Source organism: Myotis myotis, unplaced genomic scaffold (assembly GCF_014108235.1).
Source record: "Myotis myotis isolate mMyoMyo1 unplaced genomic scaffold, mMyoMyo1.p scaffold_m19_p_2, whole genome shotgun sequence".
NCBI classification, from domain to species: Eukaryota; Metazoa; Chordata; class Mammalia; order Chiroptera; family Vespertilionidae; genus Myotis; species Myotis myotis.
The window spans coordinates 150,990,158-151,011,295 of record NW_023416324.1 but is presented as its reverse complement, the minus strand read 5'-3'; the positions used below and the strand labels follow the sequence as shown (position 1 = coordinate 151,011,295).

Sequence of the window (21,138 nt, the reverse complement as noted above, 5' to 3'; positions counted from 1 at the left end):
TCTCATGATAAAAGGAGTATCAAAGGATGCTAACATTGGGACATGCCTATTAGGACTGCCATGATATGTCCTATTTTCTAGATGAATGCTGGGAGGACATGAAGCTGTCCCATCCTCTGTGAAAATAACCACAGTGCAGGTAGACACGAGGATATGGTGTTCAGTTTTCCATATTTACCACCATCTCTATCATCAAGAATCTCCCCAGACCACAGTATAGATATGTCATCTGACAGGGGCCCAAAGTATTCAGAGAATATTTAGTTTATAAATTGTGATAATCAGACCTCATAAAGTACTTGTTCTCATAATGTAGTACATGCAGTAAATATGAAATTGGCTGAATATTATTAGAACTTTGGTTCTCAAAGTTGGCTGTACACTGGAATCACTGGGCATTTAATAAGTACTGATGGCTAGTTCCACTCTAAGAGACTCTGATCTAATTGCTATGGGGTACAGCTTGGACACAGGGATTTTTAAAAGTTCCCCAGATGATTTTAATGCACAACAAAGTTTGAGAACCACTTCACTGGAGACACCTTCAGCTTCGTGCTAATCTAAATGGACTTTCTCACAGAGAATAAATCCTAGGGAAGGTCACTCAAGTGACCTGGACCCTTGGATTCTATGAAGGAGTATTAGGGATTCTTAAACTATTTTAATTATTATTTATGTTTATTTTTATTTTGTTTTCTTTTAATATTTTTTAGTTTTATGAAGCTAGTTTTACTTTTACAAAAAAAAATGTCCTCTTAGTGAGAGGGCACAGGCTAAATGAGACATCAGGCATCTTTGTTTTGATCTGCAAACTTATTTATTCATTATCACATGATGGTCAAGATTTCAAACTGGTAAATCATAGGCACAATTGATAGATACTATGACTGAATGAGTGCAAGGTAATAATTTTGAATTGGTAGACAAAACAATACAAGTGGTCCCAAGCCTCTCTCTGATAAAATAATTGGGAATTAAAAGTCAAAGATGAAGCATTGGAGAAGTCCAATTAGAACCCAAATGGGAAATTAATTTTTGGACCAATCCCAAGTTATACCTTTCTCTGTACATCACAGCAAAGCTCTCTCCCTGCAGTATGAGAGTGTGGGTTCTGGGGTTCAGGGCAGCACTTACTGTCTGGTAGGTGATGACCAGCTGGATCACAGGTAGTGCATAGAACACAGCGATAGTGATGATATTCCTATGCAGGCAGAAAGAACCGGAAATAGCTATTTCCAAATTAACAATGAAATCTTTGTTCAAGTTTTTTTAAAAAAGAATGTTTTCACCCCATAACTCCTTAGTTAACTCACAAAAGCAATTAGAAACTGATAATGTGGTTCTTGTTTCTCCAGTCATTTGTAAAGCAATGTAAATAATACTTGCTTCTGTTTTAACCAAATTACTAATGAGAATCTATTGCTTAAGGATGTTATTAGAGGAAACGTGGTCAGAATGCAAGTCATGGGAGATGGATCACACAAAGGAATGTGGCTCTCTTAGATTCCTCTTAGTTCCAAAATGAAGGTTCCACTATGAAATTCCATGTGGCCCCCACTGTCCCTTGTTTTCCTCTAATATCTGAATCCAATTAAAGGGTAAAATAATTGGGAAGAGAAAGGAGTCAGAAGATCCGTCAGTGTCAGCCTGGGGTTTTGAGGAGAGGGAGGGGCCCTTGACAGGCAGCTCAGCCTCTCAGCTCGAAGGGAGGTGGCATCAGTGTGTTTGATTATCCTGGGGTAGTTTCTAGCTACTCTGAGATGCTCTAGGCATCTAGTCCCTGAAATTCCTGGTTCGTCCAAGAGCAAGGCCTGGTGAGGAGAAGAGGAGATGGCTGCAGATTAGCATGTCTCATGCAAGGTAGTGACATTAATGTTATTGTTGCATTAGCCTTCTGGAAGAGAATTTGGTGTGCTCCCTGCACATATGGGAGTCTACTACTATTCTTATTTTTTCCTTTGTATTTATTTAATTTAGGGCCAGTTGCCTCTTATAATTTATTTTTCCTATGGAATGTGGCATGGATTCTTTAAAAAAAAAATATTTTATTGATTTTTTTACAGAGAGGAAGGGAGAGGAATAGAGAGTTAGAAACATCGATCAGCTGCCTCCTGCACACCCCCTATTGGGGATGTGCCCGCAACCAAGGTACATGCCCCTGATTGGAATCGAACCTAGGACCCTTCAGTCCACAGGCCGATGCTCTATCCACTGAGCCAAACCAGTTAGGGCATGGCATGGATTCTTGAAACACCTATATCTATGCCTCATTAAACATTAAAACCTGTAATATAAGTGACGGTACCATATACAAAAAAACCTTTAAATTTTGATAAAGATAACTATGGCCCTCTTGGTCATCTACTCACCAAAAATAAATCTTATATTTTTTGCTGATGATTCTCCGGTCCTTCCTGGACAGATCTGACAGGTAAAGAAACATCTGGAAGCCAAATAAAAAGAGAATGCAAAACTGTACTTGCTTTTTCCCTCCCATAAGATACAAAGGAGAGCTTTACAAATTTCAGTTCAATTCCTTACTAGGTAATTAAATTTATTTAACAAGATTTTTCTTTTAATCTTGCTTATCCCAGAATATCATAATAAAAATCTTAGTATTTCTTTTTGGACTATTAAGGATTGGCTGATGTGGAAAAACTAGCGGGACTCGAATGCTTCTTATATCTTAAAAATTGATTTCCTGGTTTTCAAAGAGGTCCACAGTGTGGTTCTTGAATTGCAGGACTGAAACTGTGCAATTCATCTTCATACACCTTCCCAGATAAATACAATATAATAAGTATACACCAGAAAGAAGCACACTTTACTCCTGAAGGATGATGTGCACAGAACCAGAAAGTCTTTCCCAGCTACACCCTTCAGTGAATTTGTTCTTCCATCTGGCTGGATCCCTCTCTCCTTTATTATCCACAAGCTGTCCCTTCAGACCCTGAGGGTGTTCTGCTGCCCTATTCTCTTTAATGTTCTCATTTTCTTCCTCCAGACAGAAGTGCTAATTAGAGGATTGCTTCTAGTCTATAGTTATAGTTTCCTTAAAAAGCCCTTTGGGAAATATGACTTTCGCCTGAAGGAAAACAAAAAAGGACACAAAGGCATTGCTGAAGTTGTAATCAACTGCCCTTCAGAGAGGACAGCCAGGCAGAGGTACCTTGGTCCGGATGACGTTCTTATCACTCTCAATGTCTGGCATGGTGTCGAAGTCACTCTCCTCCACAGAGCTGTCCGAGTCTGACTGGTATGGCTGCCCCCCATCAGAGGAGGACATCTGCCTGCCGGGACTGGAGCTTGACTCATCTGAAACAGAGAACACTCATCTGCCTTCCAAAGTCCAGAAGAACCCAGGTTGCCCATTCTTCTCTGCGAAAAGCACATTGTTGACTAAACTAGTAAAAACTAACACCTTACCCACAACACATGGCCTTTCTCTCAATTCCTCCTCAACAAACTTTTAATGTTCCTCTTCTATTTTTAAGAATATAAAGACATCTGCTCTGTTAATGATTGGACACAAAGATAATATGCTATATTTCCTGTTTCATATATAAAATATGAACATAAATATGTAAATATATGCATGCACATAGTTATGTATAGCATCTACCACATATACTTGTCAGCACACCCATATCCAGCAGCTCTACATGGCTTGTGGATCAAGTATTTGTACACGGAAATCCCCCACATGCCACATCTAGGATTACATAATGTAAACAACATTCTCAGGAAGAGGAATCCTTGTGTCCCCGTGAACACTTCCCAGAGCAGATGGGAATCTGTGCAGCTTGATGAACACATGTGCCAAGCCTACTTCCGCTTTATTTCTTCTGTTCAGATGGCTAAATAAAAAAAGCTCCTGTTCTGGCAGAGTCAGAAATAAGTCGCCTGCACTGACTATGCTTCTCATAGTTACAGAACAATAGGGCAGGGATACAGGATCCCAGTCTCTCTACACTGACATTTGAGGTGCAGCATTCATAGGCCAATCAGTGTCATGGAAGTGCATGAAAGCATCAAAGCACTCCTACTCCAAAAGACAGGGCTGGGAATTCTGTTTCCTTCAGGCCACTTAATGAACTCTGGGGGTTGCCAGGTGCATGACTGGGTGTCAGTGAGCAGGTTCATAACTTCATAATTTCAATTATGAAGTTAGCCCAAAGGAAAGACTGGGGGGCTTCAGCCATGGTCACCTGCAGCTCAGCCTTAGTCTTCTGACCACCCTTACTCCCCTGAAACCTGAGAATGAAACAGCTGGTCAGGTGAGGTCAGGCTCCCTAACATCAGACTCTGACACATCTTTCAAGTCCTCGACAGGCTGGGTATGAAAAAACCTCCATGGGGGCCTTGGGATGTTGATGGCAAACCATTATAGGGAATTCTATTCAAGTGTTGCTAGCAGATCCAAGAAACAATAATAGAACCGGAAAAAGTTAGAACTGGAAGGAATCTTCCAGATCATCCAACCAATTCATCTTACAAAGACCATACAGTCTTACTAGTATGTGATGACTGCCTTGCCCGCTCTCACAGTCATTAGTGGCTGGAGAATTAGGAAGCACTTCCATGAATAGACTCGTAGAAAATACCTATTGCCCCATAGCTGCTTCCTTCGGGGGTGCTGGCAGCAATGGGATGTGACACAGCCAGAGTTCCAGAGCCTGTTAAAAAGCAAAGTGAAGAGGGACACACTTTATGTCCAGTTGCTAAAACAAAGGAACACAACACAATTCTAAGTAGTTTGAATGATCAGCACACAATATTTTAAATTTGATATTCTTTTCACTCTAATACAGGAGTCACCAAACTGTGGCCTACAGGCCAAATCTAGCCTGCCACCTGTTTTTCTATGGCCCTTGAACTAAGAATAACTTTTAAATGTTTAAATGATTGGAGGGAAAAATCAAAAGGAAAATAATATGTCATGACAGGTGAAAATTCTAGGAAATTGAAATTCAGTATCCTATCTAATAATAGACAAACATGGTAATTAACTGCACCTCTGCTACGCTTCCCATTGGCTAATCAAGGTGATATGCAAATTAAATGCCAACCAATATGGCGGCCGGCAGCCACGCAGCTGAAGTGAATATGAGGCTTGGTTGCCCCGGTGATGGAGGAAGTTAAGATTCACCGCCTGCCGCAGCCGGGCTCTGAGCTGCACTCTAAGCAACTATGTTGCAATTATAGAAGCTAAACAAACCCCAGGTACCTGCTTTCAGCCAGCTGGCCTCAGAGCTGGAGCCACAACAAAGTTTCAATTACAGAAGGTTAAATAAATCCCAGAATAAAAAAAGAAAAAAGAAAAAAAGGAGAGACTGGGAGCTTCAGTTGTAGGCTTGGCCCGCCTGAAAACAGCCCTCAGCCCGTCATCCAGGCTGGCCAGACACCCCAGTGGGGATGCAAACCCTAAAGGGGGTGTGGCAAGCCTGAAAACAACCCTCAGCCTGTCATCCAGGCTGGCCAGGCACCCCAGTGGGAACCCCCACCCTGAAGGGGGTGCAGGCAACCTGAAAACAGCCCTCAGCCCCTCATCCAGGCTGGCCAGGCACCCCAGTGGGGACCCCCAACCTGAAGGGGGTGCGGGCAGCCTGAAAACAGCCCTCAGCCCCTCATCCAGGCTGGCCAGGCACCCCAGTGGGAACTCCCACCCTGAAGGGGATGTGGGCAGCTTGAAAACAGCCATCAGCCCCTCAACCAGGCTGGCCAGGCACCCAAGCTGGACCCCTACCCTGATCCAGGACACCATTCAGGGCAAACCAGCTGGCCCCCACCCATGCAGCAGGCCTCTGTCCTATATAGTAAAAGGCTAATATGCAAACTGACCCTAACAGCAGAAAGACTGGGAATGACTGGTCACTATGACACACACTGACCACCAGGGGGCAGACGCTCAATGCAGGAGCTGCCCTCTGGTGGTCAGTGAGCTCCCACATGGAGGATTTCTGCTCAGCCACAAGCCAGGCTGATGGCTGCCAGTACAGCGGTGATGGTGGGAGCCTCTCCTGCCTCCTCAGCAGGCAAAGGTTGTCTGACTGCAGCTAGGTCTGCTCCCCGCTGGCAAGTGGACATCCCCTGATTGCCATCTTAGGCCAAATCCCCCGAGAAGCAGGCCTCAGCCAGCAGATGGTCATCCCCCGAGGGGCCCCAGACTGTGAGAGGGCACAGGCCAGGCTGAGGGACCTCCCCCCACCCCGAGTGCACAAATTTTTGTGCACCGGGCCTCTAGTTCATATATAAAGTTGAATTGAGAGATAGTCACACTCATTTGGGTATGTCTATGGCTGGTTTTAGCTACAATGAGCAGGTTTGACAGAGACTATATGACTGGCAAATCTTAACATATTTACTGGTAGGTACTTTAGAGAAAAGCTGCTGATTCTTGCTTGACAGTATTGCAGAATCACAAGAACAAAGGAGCATAGGTGCTGAATCCCTGTGAGGAAGGCCACCACGGAACAAAAACATCAGAAATAAACGCCTGTGATTAAGGCACTGTAATTTGGAGGTTTACTTGTTACAGCAGTTAGCAGAACCCTCACAATAGGCTGAAAAAGCCCAGATGGGAAAGGAAATTTCTGCACTCCTTGGAGCAATAAATAATAGCAACATGAGCTAAAGATGTGAATGAACATTGGTTATTTTAAGGGATACTGAGGAGGGAGAATAGGAGTATCTATTGCCAAGTGGTTGTTGTCAGTGAGAGAAAAAGACTCTAAAAAGTACATCTGCGCAGGTATCTAGGCAGTTTCTGACTCTGACTTAATGCCGCCATGTTTCCGGGCGCCACACTCATTTGTGGAGACGCACGGGATTCTTCACCGTCTCCTGAGCTTTGCCAAGGATCTGGGATATTGTCGGGCTGGTGGGGATTCCTTACTGAAACCTGCTTTCTGAGAGCTGCGATTGCTTCTGTCGCAATACAGACAAAAAAAAAATCTGTAACTTGCCAGTCTCTTGTACTGTTGCAGGGAAATATCTTTTCAGTGAAGCCATAACTGAGAATATTCTTTCATATCCTCACTGCAAATATATTTCTATTTCTTCATTGAAAACATGGGTCTTTATCGTTTACATGAATGCTGGAGTGTAACACATGTAAAAGGACCCAAAGCCTCAAACAATTCATCGTTTGTCACAGTTGGCTCTCTTCATTCAGCTCTCAAACTACACTCCCACTAGTGGCAGTAAAATCATCCAGTTGTGCAAGCCAACTGTATAGTCTTTCCACTTTTTTTTTTTACTCTTTGTGTGTCCATTCATTTCCTCCATGAAAAAAAAAATTAAACCTCAAGTCCAAAATATTTAGCCAGACGATGAGAGACATCTGATGGCCTTGGAGACTCAATTGCTTGCCTCACTTTGATGGCTCAGCAGCTGGGCAGCAACACCATGGAGCTAATGGCAGCATTCCTGGCTGTTCCCAGGGCCCTCAGAATGCAAACTGCCTGGCACTGTTCCTAGGCTTGGAGATCCCTTCATATATTTCTTATTACTTAAAGAAAGATGTTCCCTGGCCTTTCTTGGACTTACCCATAATTGCATGGTATCAACACCATCTCTACTTTCCAGCCAATTTCCAGGCATAGAAACAGGTTACTTTCAGACTCTTAATGAGAGATTAAATCTTTTGAGCACACAACAGTGTTATGGGAAGATGGTGACTGCAAATTGATTTTTTTTTTTTTTTTTTACCTAGGACAGATTTGGCCATAGTTACAGCACAGAGCTCTGCTGCTGCTACTATTGACTATGATTAGTACTATAACAAGTACTAACACTGTTACCACCACCACTCCTACTATTACTAATGCTTCTGTTACTGCTGCTGTGGCTGCTGCTGCTATGATCACTACTACTGGCCAATGGTTATTGAAAGCTTACTGTGCGTCAGACATTCTTTTGAGCTCTTTACAAGAATTTTAATTTTTCAACAACCCAATGAAATGGGTGCTATTGTTATCACCATTTTAAAGACAACAAAAGGGGAGTTGCTGAGAGATCAAGTCATTTGCCCAGAGTCACTCTGATATTGGGTGGATATTGGTTTATTATATTGGTCTCAGCTAAAATTTTTCTTAATTGAAAGAAACACAAGGGTTTTCCTTCAAAATATGAATAACTGTCAGTAAGCAAGTTGCTTTGGTGGAGTGCTCCAGAATATCTTTCAAAAGAGACAAGCAGGTTGAGGCTCATGTGCATCTCCGCTACCATAAGCACAACCTTTGCTCTTTACATTGGCTGCTGTGCTGGCCAATGATTCCATGCTCCTGCCTTCTTTCTGTCTAGTTCATTGTGGGAAGTCTCACAAAAATCACTGCATTGATCATATCCCTCAGTGCTATATTCAGTCTTCTCCATTTACATTTCCCTCAGTCCCTTTCACATCTTTTTCTTTTCAAGTGCAAGCCCCTATTTTTAACCATTAACCTCTGTTCCTTATTTAAGATTTAACTTAAAAAATAAATGTGCAAATAGTAAGTGAAGAATGACACTAAAATAATAAAACCCAGAATTTTTGGCATTTTGGTGTTACTGAGAAGCCCTCTGAGGAGGTAAGAAGTGCACATAGGAAAATGATGAGGTCAGTTTTGGCAGGAGGTTGTAATGGTTTGTGGGAGCCAATGGTTTTTGTGTGTGTGTGATCAAAAGAGAAAAAAAAAAACGCAAACAAAAACTAAAATCAAAGCAAGCGAGAAAGCAAAAACAACCACTGTTTTGTTAGGTGACAACTCCATTGAAAAGGAAAAGCCAGCTGTGTAGGTCTGTTCAGACTTGGACGTGTCACTGATTTCTGCACTCTGCTCTGCCTCATTCTGAGCCAACAGCAGGGGTTCTGTGACGATTTAGAACATCAAGATTTTCATGTGCAATATAATTGCCAGCACGTAAAAAGTTTGAACTCTGTGGACTTTTATAGGTATAATTTAAACATACGATTGGTCAACATGAGATAATTTTTCTTATGTCTAAAACATGGGTTTCAGACATGAAATCCAAAGCATTTTCTTCCAAACTTCAAGTATGATCAATGGTCCTAGAAGGCAAGCCATTTTTACACTTATCTGTATGGTACTGAGAAAGAAGAATTAAATACAAAAATATTAGCTCATAGGACAGACCAAGATGTTCTAGCTGGAAATAAGCAAACTTATAAGGTTGTGAATGAGCTAATCTAATTGAGGAAACTTGTTCTGTTGTGTTTTTCTCTGAGCACAACCCCCTTGCCATCTGTCTACTTTACTAACATAGAAAAATATATGCTTTCATGTGTGCTCTTTATGTTAAATGCTCTGTGTGAAGGGGGAAAATGTCATTTCATTCTGAGCATATTTGGAACTTTCAGGGACTTCATATTTATAACTGTCCTGCCTCTTTCCATTTCTGAACGCAGGAGGTGGGAAGCTGAAGAGGGAGTCGGAAATGATGTGAACTAGCTGCCATGAAATTCCATTTTTGTGTCAATTGTCTACCTACCCCAACTAATTTCATGTTTTGTTTCAAAAGCTGAGGAGAAAATGAAGGAAAGCATGAATCTTTGTAGAGGGATATAAAATTCCTCTCAAAGGAAAAACTGAGCAAGAAAAGTCAAGGAAATTTGGAAAAAGAAGAGTAGAGGGTCAGGACTAGCATTAGAGACCCATCGCCCCAGAGCCTGGTGATGGCCTGTGCTCCTTGGTGTCTCCAGACTCAACACACTGCTTGTCTTACTTCCTCTGAACCCTACTCTTTGCTGAGAGGCTGACTCAATAACGGCTCTACCCAGGGAAGGGTTCATTGGATTGGCCATATGGTTCTTAAATATACAAACCTGACAGGTTTGTCAAGCTCCCTCACTTGAAAAAGTGACCTTGCCTTATGCTACACCCAGGTCCGTGGTGACAGCTCAGGTGCCCCACAGGCCTGTGAGGTATGCTTCATTCATCTCTCTTCCCACTTGGTGTCTGAATTTCTGTACAGACTCTTTAAAAATGATGAGAAATATGGGTTTCTCTGCTGAGAGAGCCAGTGGAAGAAAGGTTTTTAGAGCACAGAGCTTTTTCTAGTACTCCTCAGATGACCCCCGAGAACCTTGCTTTAAGTCCTAAGTGATGAATGGAGAATACATTGTCCCTTCAAGGACGGAAGAAGCTCTTTACCAGCACTATTTCCACTTCATCTGGCTTTAGGGTCTCATCTCCTTTTTCATCCAATCCTATCTAATAAAGAGGGACTATGCCAATTGACCATCACGCCATCGCAAAGATGGTGGTACCCACAGCCAATATGCCTTCAAAGATGGCGGTGCCCAGTCCCCTCAGCCCCGCTGGGGTGGCAGGTGTGGCAAGGCCAGACCCACCCCCAGGCAGGCCTGGCCTTGCTGTGCACCTGCCTCCGGAGTCCCCCAGTCCCCTCAGCACCTCAGCCATCCAGGGCCGGCCCGAGGCTCAGGCAAGCCTCGGATGGCAGCTGCCCAGCCACCCAGGGTCTCCCAAGGCTCAGGTAACCAGGGCCAGCCAAGGCTTGTGCTGCCGGCAGTGGCAGCAACAGAGGTGTGATGGGGGCATCGCCATCCCCTAATCACTGGGTCGCCTCCCATCCCTGAGGGCTCCCGGACTGTGAAAGGGGGCAGGCTGGGCTGAGGGACACCCCCTCCAGTGCATGAATTTTCATGCCCTGGGCCTCTAGTGAAGTATAAAATAAGTTCTTTCTCTTTTTAGGATAGTTGGAGCCAATGTTGACATATTTCATATAAAACTTAAAGAACTGCAGACAAGTCAAAGAATAACAAATGCAGAGGAGTCGGCAGGTTCTCCAGCTGCAGCCTTCCTGTGGTTACCTAACTAAAATAGTGCTGCCACCAAGCCCCCAAGGCATTTCCTGGAGCTCTGAGCTCCACTGAACTTCCTGGAGCTCCACAGTCACACTAATCTTGGCCCTGGGGAGAAACAGACATTTCTGAATCCTGGTCCTCTCCAAAGCTTCCTCCCTGAATGTCTCAGTTTAGCTTCCAGATAAGGTCCCTCTCTGAGGCTGGCTTATCAATGCTCTGTTTGACATGTTTAAAAAAGTCACTAACTGGTTTTTCTCCAAGGTAGATCTTGTCTTCTCTGCTCCTGTTTTTTTTTTTTTTAAATATATTTTATTGATTTTTTACAGAGAGGAAGGGAGAGGGATAGAGCCTTAGAAGCATCGATCAGCTGCCTCCTGAACACTCCCTACTGGGGATGTGCCTGCAACCAAGGTACATGTCCTTGACCAGAATCGAACCTGGGACCCTTCAGTCCGCAGGCCGACGCTCTATCCACTGAGCCAAACCGGTCAGGGCTCTGCTCTTGGTTTAAATCACCTAAGTCTCCTCTCACTAGTGGTCCTGTGACATGAGTTATATTATCTTTGATCTTTCCCTGTAGCCTCTCTGCCACAAAGATTCTTTATTTCCACCCTATTTTAAAGCCTTTGTGGTGAACTTTCTTATTCCACACTTCCTAACTAAGCTGGGATTTTGTTCAGGTATCCTCACCTGTGCCTGGCAGTCCATGTGTTAAAGTCAGTGATTTTCAACCAGGGATGGAGAAAATGTTTTGCCCTCAAGATGACATTTGGCAATGTCTGGAGACATTTGAGTTGTCACAGGGAGGAAGTGTACTGCTGCATCCTAGTAGGTAGAGGTGAAGGATGCGGTTAAATGTTGAACTTCCTGCAATACATAGGACAGCTCCCAACAACAAAGAACTATCTGGCCTGTAATGTCAATTAATGTTGAGTTTGAGAAACTCTGGTCTTAGCAAAAGATGATCTCATCCTAATTCTATAAGCAGGCTTAATGGATCTGTGGGTAAATATGTTCCTTTGCAGTGACTGGTTTACCAATAAGTGAACGATTCCCCGTAGGCCAGTAAAGTGAGAATAAGTTGCTTCTGAAAACGTCCTTCCCTCTGGACATTGTCAAGTGAGGGTATAAATCTGATCCATCTTACCACCAGCCACTGAGAGCAAAGGAGAGCCAAGGAAATGGCAGGGAAAGGACAAGAGCCACCTGACTCAGTCAGTTCTGAAGCCCAACTTTCTGCTCAATTTCCAGGGAGAGGAGCTTCATATGGTTTAGGCATGTTTGAGATATATTTTCTTGTTACTTGCAGCCACATGAAATCTAATTGATGCACCTTTATCCTTCCCTCCCCTCCCCTCCCCTCCCCTCCCCTCCTCTTCCCTTTTCTTTTCCTTTAGTCACTCATTAATTTCTGCTGCCATCTGAAGGGCACCTCTAGCTCTTAGCTTATTTTCAGAGCCTTCTTGATTTTGACAATCATCTGGCCCAAGTCCCAGCTCTGTTCACCTATGTTTCACTGTTCAGGAGAGTCTTCTGAACATGGTGTTCCTTTAACTATCATTATAATAATAAAATGACTTCACTCATACAATAAAAATAACAGAGTATTCATTCACAGAGCACCGAATGGGATCCAACCAATCCGGCTTTCTAAGTTCAACCAGGCATAAAATAAGAGCAAAACCTGGGGAGCCCTGGCGAGAAAAAGGTGAAATCCAGAGAGAAGGCAAATTTACCTACACATTTTATGAATAAAAGGGAAAGTAGTATTTAGCATTTTAATGACAGTAGAGCAGGTGTCCTTTCACAGTCTCTTATATTGGCTGTTGGATGTTATTTAAAAAAATTGCCTGGGTGGCTGGAAAAGTAGACATGCTGACAGTAAGGAAGACAAAAGTCAAAGGAAGGCAAAAGAAGCAGCAGGGGGGAAATGTCTGCTGGTTGTGTGTGGGGAGGGGCTCAATTTGTGTCTTCCTAAGATTCCGTGGGTTCATTTAAGTGTTGAAAACACAAACTAAACATCTGCTGCTTGTGACTTAAAAATCAAGTCTCACTTATCCTTCCTTTCCCAAATGATCACTCTCTGCCAAATGGCGTATGAGTACTGTGAAACACATGCTGATTTAGGCTTTTCAAAAATGAGGACATGTACAAAAGTACAAACTTCCAGTTATAAAATAAGTAAGTCCTGAGATGTCATTAACGTACAGCATGGTGACTATAGTTAATAATCCTGTATCGTACATTTGAAAGTTTCTGAGAGAGTAGATCTTTAAAGTTCTCATCACAAGAAAAAAAATGTGCATGTGTGGTAATGAGTGCTAACTGAACTCATTGTGGTGATCCTTTTACACAACATACAAATATTGTATTTTTGTTGTATACCTGAAACTTATACAGTGTCATATATCTCAATTTAAAAAATGAAGACATTTAATTTTTTAAAAGTTTTGATAAAAAGTATCAGGCAATTGAATTCCTTTGTTCAAATTCTCGGAGTAGAGGAAAGGGCATATTACAATGGTTGGATAATCAATTACTTTGGATTTCTCAGAGTTATTATTCTTATGATATTTGCTAGACTCAAATATTTCAGTTTTCTAGTTACTTGAACAAAAGAAACCAAACACCTCTATCTCAATTTGGGAAAATTAAACTCTGAATTAGAGTTAACAATACATTTTTAATATCTTTCATAAATCAACTCGGGGATAGGTATAAACAATTTATATCCTCAAAAAGATTTTACTTTTAAAAAGGATGAATGGCTGACAAATGGACTTGTGGATAATTACAAGGGACGCTCCAAGCAAAAGTTTTCAGTATGAGTTCCATATCTCAGTAATTATTGGTTCTCACTGAGCTCCATTTTTTGTAGAAAGGCTGCAGATTAGACTATTTTGTGGGTTAGGAACCAAGGGAGGGATTGGAAATTACAAAGGACATAGAGACAAAAGAAGTACCAAATGGGAGTGTTACCATACACATAACATCAATTTGATTTGAAACCAGGGATTTTTCTTACCATCATTGGAACCAAAGCTTCCATCAATGGATTTTCTCTGAAACCTGCAAAAAAAAGCACATGCACATGCTCCTAAGGCAGCGAAAACCTCAGCATTTTACCTGCGTCCTCTATAGACTTTATTGCACATTTGTCTGCCAGAATCTCTTAAAAATGGGCCTTTGGATGTGGAGAACTTGGGACTCTGATACATTGCTAGTAGGATTGTAAAATGGTGTAGCCACTTAGGAAACGTTTGGCAGTTCCTCAAAAAGCTAAACATAGAGTTACTATATAATCCAGCAGTTCTATCCCTAGAGGTGCGTGGGAGCACACGCGTGCACACACACACACGCACACGCACACACACACACATTCATTAATTTATTTTCAGATTCGCTTATTTTCAGATAACTAACATACCATAAAATCCATACACCCTTTAATATACACAATTCAATGAGTTTTAGTATGTTCACAAAGTTGTGCAACTATCACTATTACCTAATTCGAGAACATTTTCATCATCCCCCGAAGAAATCTCAAATCTATTAGCAGTCACTCCCTATTCCCCTTCCTCCCAGCTCCTGGCAACCATTAATCTATTGTCTGTCTCTATAAATCTGCCTATTCTGGACATTTCTTATAAATGAAATATACTATATGTAGTCTTTCTTGACTGGCTTTTTTCACTTAATGTTTTCAAGGTTCATCTATATGACATATGAATCAATACTTCAGTCATTTTATGGTTAATAATCCATTGCATGGATATATCACATTTCTTGGTTTATACTTGGTGGACATTTTGGTTGTTTCAACTTTTTTTTTTAATTGCTTAAAGTATTACAAAGGGTATTACATATGTGCCCTTTTTTTCCCCCCGCTCTTGACAATCCCCTGGCCTCCCCTACCCCCCAGTGTCTTATGTCCATTGGTTATGCTTATATGCATGCATACAAGTCCTTCGGTTGATCTCTTACCCCCCTCCCTCCTGCCCCCCAACCCTCCCCGTCCTTCCCGCTACAGTTTGACAATCTGTTTGAGGCAGCTCTGCCTCTGTATCTATTATTGTTCAAAAGTTTATAATGGTCTCTATTATCCATGAATGAGTGAGATCATGTGGTATTTTTCCTTCATTGACTGGCTTATTTCACTTAGCATAATGCTCTCCAGTTCCATCCATGCCTTTGCAAATGGTAAGAGTTCCTTCTTTTTTACAGCAGCATAGTATTCCATGGTGTAGATGTACCACAGTTTTCTAATCCATTCATCTACTGATGGGCACTTAGGCTGTTTCCAGATCTTAGCTATGGTGAATTGTGCTGCTATGAACATATGGGTGCATATATCCTTTCTGATTGGTGTTTCTGGTTTCTTGGGATATATTCCTAGAAGTGGGATCACAGGGTCAAATGGGAGTTCCATTTTTAGTTTTTTGAGGAAACTCCATACTGTCTTCCATAGTGGCTGCACCAGTCTGCATTCCCACCAGCAGTGCACGAGTGTTCCTTTTTCTCCACATCCTCTCCAGCACTTGTCGTTTGTTGATTTGTTGATGATAGCCAGTCTGACAGGTGTGAGATGGTACCTCATTGTTGTTTTGATTTGCATCTCTCGGATGATTAGTGACTTTGAGCATGTTTTCATATGTCTCTTGGCTTTCTGAATGTCCTCTTTTGAAAGGTGTCTATTTAGATCCTTTGCCCATTTTTTGATTGGATTGTTTATCTTCCTTTTGTTAAGTTGTATGAGTTCCCTATAAATTTTGGAGATTAGGCCCTTATCAGATGTCTCATGTGGCTGCAAGTGAGACATCTGCAAATATGTTTTCCCACGCAGTGGGTTTTCTTGTTGTTTTGTTGATGGTTTCTTTTGCTGCGCAGAAGCTTTTTATTTTGATGTAGTCCCATTTGTTCATTTTCTCTTTAGTTTCAAGTGCCCTAGGAGCTGTATCAGTGAAGAAATTGCTTTGGCATATGTCTGAGATTTTGTTGCCTTTGGATTCTTCTAGAATTTTTATGGTTTCCCGTTGTACATTTAAGTCCTTTATCCATTTTGAGTTTATTTTTGTGTATGGTGTAAGTTGGTGGTCTAGTTTCATTTTCTTGCATATATCTGTCCAATTTTCCCAACACCATTTATTGAAGAGACTATCTTGGCTCCATTGTATGTTCTTGCCTCCTTTGTCAAATATTAATTGAGCATATTGGTTCGGGCCGATTTCTGGGCTCTCTATTCTATTCCATTGATCTATATGTCTGTTCTTGTGCCAGTACCAGGCAGTTTTGAGAACAGTGGCTTTGTAATACAGCTTGATATCTGGTATTGAGATCCCACCTACTTTGTTCTTTCTCAGGATTGCTGCAGCTATTCGGGGTCTTTTTTTATTCCAGATGAATTTTTGGAGAGTTGTTTCAACTTTTTGACTCATGGCCCCTTCCTTTGTCTTTAGAGTGTATGACTCCAACCCCTGCTTCCATCATCACATCTCCTCCTTCTGCCTTTGACTCTCTTGTCTCCCTTTTATTTATTTATTATTTTTTAAAAATATATTTTATTGATTTTTTACAGAGAGGAAGGGAGAGGGATAGAGAGTTAGAAACATTGATGAGAGAGAAACATCGATCAGCTGCCTCCTACACACCTCCTACTGGGGATGTGCTCACAACCAAGGTACATGTCCTTGACCGGAATCGAACCTGGGACCCTTCAGTCAGCAGGCTCTATCCACTGAGCCAAACCGGTTAGGGCTTGTCTCCCTTTTATATAAGGGCCCTTGTTATTACATTATACCCATATGGATAATCTGGGATAATCTTCATAACGTTATCACATCTGCAAAATGTCTTTTGTCCTGTAAAGTACCGTATTCACAGGTTCTGTATATTGGCATGTGGACATCTTTTGGGGGCCATTATTCTACCTACTATCCCATTTTAACAATATTAAGTCTTTCAACCCATGAATATGGGACATCTTTCCATTTATTTAAGTCCTCTTTAATTTCTTCAAGGATGTTTTATAGTTTTAATTAGTTAAATGTGTTATTAAGTATTTTATTATTTCAATGCTATTGTAAATGGAATTGTTTTCTTAATTTCATGTTTAAATTGTAAATTGCTAGCGTATAGAAATCCAATTGATTTCTGTACACTGAACTTGTATCTTGTAATATCAGTCAATGCAGGGCTTCTTTTTGGAGGTGATGAAAATTAGATAGTGGTGGTGGTTGTGCAACTGTGAATACACTAAAAACCACTGAATTGTATACTGTAAAAGGGTGAACTTTATGTTCTGTGAATTATATCTCAATAGCTATTATATAAAACCTATGTATACCATTTGAGAATGTCTACCAAAAATTTAAATGTGAATTACCCTCTTCCTCAAAGTGAGCCTCCCTTTTGAATATGAGGCGGGAGTGGAGGAGGAGGAAAGTTGGGGCTAGATGCACCTGCACTTTGCCATCTGCTCTTGTTTTCTTCCAGACGGGGACTCCAGAAGTGGCACTCTCCTGATCCTGGTGATTTGGTGGAGGAACTTCTCTTCATATCTCCTTTTTCTCTAGATACAGCAAATTCATCCCTGCCTCAGGGCTTTTGCTCTTGTTCTCTGCCTGGGCCACTCTCTCCCCAGATCCTCCCATCGCTGGCTCCTTTCTGCTATTCAGTCTTGGTTCTGAGAGGTCTTCCTTGCTGAATTAATTAAATCTAAAGTAGCTTCCCCGATGCAATCATTCTCTATCACTCCAGAATCTTTACTCTTCTCTCTCTAGCGGAAATTGTTTTATTAACTGCTTCCTTGCTTATATGTTTTTCCCGGTACCGTGTAAGTTCTATTAGAGCAGGACTCTAGCTTGTCTTGCTCATCACTGTATCTTTCACCTCTAGGACAGGCTGCCACATAGGAAATGATAACTAAATACTTGTTGAATGAAAAAGGCATATCATTAAGGAGAGCAGTTACAATTTTGGCCTGTTTAGCTGGCAAATAAGGCTCTATTGAAGTCCCCTTTAAAAACAATTTCAGTGATATTAACTGGCAAACAATTACATATTTGGCCTCATTAAAGATGATGTGTTTGGATTGTGTGTTTGTATTAATAGGCTTTACCCACACTTGCCCTAGGTTTCAGAGCTGATAAAATTTTTCATTAGAGGAGTTCAATGATTTACAAAGCCCAAGTGAGGCATGCAGTATCCAGTGAGAAAAGGCAAAAATGGCAAATGAGAACTATGCTAGACATTGAAAATGGCTACACCTCATCTTGTATCCAGCTCCTTCAATCAAAAGTGGAGTCTATATCTTCACGTCTTAAATCTGGACTGGCCTCATGACTTGTTTTGACTCACAGAATGAGGGGGAAGTAATACCATTTCTCAGCCTCGTCTTAAGGAGGCCTTACACTCTTCTGTTATCTCTCCTGGAGATACAATAAGCCAGGGCTAGTCTGTGGGAGCGTGGGAGGCACAGCACTGCTGAGGGCAGTCCAGAAGAGCCAGCTCCTAGACGGCCTGCCAGCTGGTTGCCTTCTATGACCACATCCAGCTGAGATCCCAGCCCAGTCCAGCTGACCCACAGATTTTGAGTAAACTTAAGTATTTATTGGTGTATGCCACTGAAGTTTTTATGGTTGATTTTTACGCAGCATTATTGTGGCAATAGATAACTAGTACAAGTATCCAGAGAAGGACGAGCACCCAGAATTGAGCAGTTTGAACTCAATGTCTGGCAGGGTGGTTGAGAGGAACAAACAAGAGAATAGGTATGCAGTGCTTCGGCCAGGACCTGCACATTCATTGTGGGGGCTCCAAAAATACTGAATAGATTGGGTCTGGAGAAAGGGAGGAAAATGGTGTTTAGTCATGTGTTCAAGAGAATATAACATAAAAACACTTTGAGGGCGGGGACATATCTCTAACCAGTGTTTCCATCCTAATCTCATAGCAGGTACTGAAAACCCCACATGTATTAATAATGGGGGGGGGGGGGGGGGAAGGGCGGGATCAGGGGACTCACTGAGCAAATGGCTTTATGCTCCAGAACTAGTTTAATTTGGTTTTGTGGAAAACGTTGTTATTTCTGCTTAGTTCAATGATGGAAGAGTTGTATTAGCATTTTCCCTCAGGCTATTCCCCTATTTAGAATGCCAACTAGTTCTTATGTCTTCAGATTTCTATTTTCAGTTTGTCTATATTTGGAAAGAATCTCTGCTCATGCATTGACTGTAGCAAAGTAATCTGGCAGCTCGAGGTTTCGACAGAGCCTTATAGCACAACTTTGAAAAACTGTGCTCACTTCAGTAGGTTGAATAACAACTGTAGAGAGATTGATATCCAGCTATTAACTTAATTTTTTGTCAGTGTGTTGACTATGAATGTTAACTAACTAAAGAGGTGAAATCCCATCTCCTCAAATCTAAAACATCAAGAGTAGAGACAGTCTTCCTAAGAGAAGCAGAAGAGCCGAACCTCTTATTCCATGACATTGAAGCTCATCTGAGTCAAAACTAGAAGCCTTTTGGACCTTTTTCCCAAGTGAATCCATTCTGGGGCTGCCCTCCCTCACATGCCCTGACCACTCTAGACCCATTTTGACCAGGCTGCTTAAGAGCTAAGGCTCTAGAGTCCGGCTGTCTGGTTTCAAACATTTACTGGCTGTGAATTCTTGGTCAAATTGCTTCATCTCTCTATGCCTCAATTTCCTTCACGATCAAATGGTGATAATACTAGTACCCATTGCTGTGGATCATTAGATAAGATCATCTGCTTAGAGAGTTTGGCACAGAGCAGGTACTTGTTAAATGTTAATGATTGTAATCTGATAAATTAATTGAGCTGATAATTAATGTATGTACTTTTAGGTATAATATTTGCCTGTAGACTGGAATCTTCGCTTTTAACTTTTTATTTGAAAATAACTTCAAATTTATGGAGACCTTCTTATAATAATATAACAGTCACATACCATTTACCTAGATTCACTTACTGTTAGTATATTACTCCATTTGCTTTATCAGTTGTCTCTTTCTGTCTATATATACAAATTGATATATATATATACACACACACTCATTTTTTCAGAACCATTTGAAAGTAAATTACATATCATGAACTTTTAGGCTTAAATAGAATAAAGATATTCTCTTATATAACCACAGTATAGTTGTCAAATTCAGCAAATTTAATATTAGACTCTTATCTAATCTACTGTCTGTATTAAAATTTTATCAGTTGACCTAATAATGTCCTTTATAGCTTATTTTTCTTCTAGTAATAGATCCAGTCTGAGATCAGGTATTGTCTTTAGTTGTCATATCTCCTTAATTTTCTTCAACCTGGAACATTTTCATTGCCTTTCTTTGTCTTTTATGACAAATTTTAATAAAAATGACTGTCATTTTTAGTTTAATTTTTCCTTATGGTTATATTCAAAATATGCATCTCTGGCTGGAACACTATATAAGTGATGTTGTGTCCTTCTCAGAGTGTCACATCTGGGGCACATGATGTTTATCTTTTCCTCAGTCATAATACTTTTGATCACCCAGTCAATTATTGTCTGATTTCTTCACTCTGTGGTTACTATTTCCCCCCTTACAACTACTAAGCAGTTTGTGGGAATACACTTAAAGACCATGAAAATATCTTGATCCTCATCAGATTTTTCTCCTAGTTTTAGTACCCATTGATGATTCTTAACCTGATCTATGCAAAACAATGATTTTCTAATTCCAGCACTTTCTCCATATTTATGTCAGCTTTTGATGTTGTGCTGTAAGCAAGTGTCCTCCTTAACACTGTCAGTATTTGTTAATAACTCCTTTCCCTAATGTGTACCAGTTTTAGTAACTATGTTGACTTTATTGGATATATATCTGCAGGTATCTAGGTTGTTCCTTCCTCCCTTCCTTTCTTTATCAATTATGGATTCATGAATTTCTATTTTTTGCAATGATTTATAATTAATTATTCTCCTTAATTGTTTTGGTGCTGAGATGGTTCCAGATATGACCAGTGATAATCCCAGGGTTTTTGACGTCAGTTTATTAACTGAAAACCTTCATAAAGGTCACAAAAAGCAGTATTTTTGAGTCAGAGATAGGCCTGCATCACTGAGATGATTGTATCACTGTCTGAGCCATGAGGTTTTTTTACAGATGGGAACTTGCCCAATAATCTGAAAACTCTATGCTGGCTTTGTTTTCTTTACACATTCGAGAGGAGAGAGAACATTTGTTTAATATAAACCTCCTGCCATGCTTTCGTAGTTGTTTCACAGAGACCGCAACTATGGAATTCTC

General features: G+C 41.1%; 1 protein-coding gene across 2 annotated transcripts in view; it reads right to left on the bottom strand.

Annotated features, from left to right (window-relative positions):
* The window catches only part of SIDT1 (SID1 transmembrane family member 1), a 94,713-nt gene that overhangs the window by 17,467 nt on the left and 56,108 nt on the right, over window positions 1-21,138 (bottom strand). For both annotated transcript variants that reach the window (XM_036352302.1, XM_036352303.1), the window contains exons 10-14: window positions 13,854-13,897; window positions 4,605-4,676; window positions 3,170-3,315; window positions 2,370-2,443; window positions 1,135-1,201 (exon numbers count right to left, since the gene is read on the bottom strand). In XM_036352302.1, the coding sequence (XP_036208195.1) occupies window positions 1,135-1,201; window positions 2,370-2,443; window positions 3,170-3,315; window positions 4,605-4,676; window positions 13,854-13,897 (403 nt within the window). The remainder of the gene's footprint in view (window positions 1-1,134; window positions 1,202-2,369; window positions 2,444-3,169; window positions 3,316-4,604; window positions 4,677-13,853; window positions 13,898-21,138) is intronic.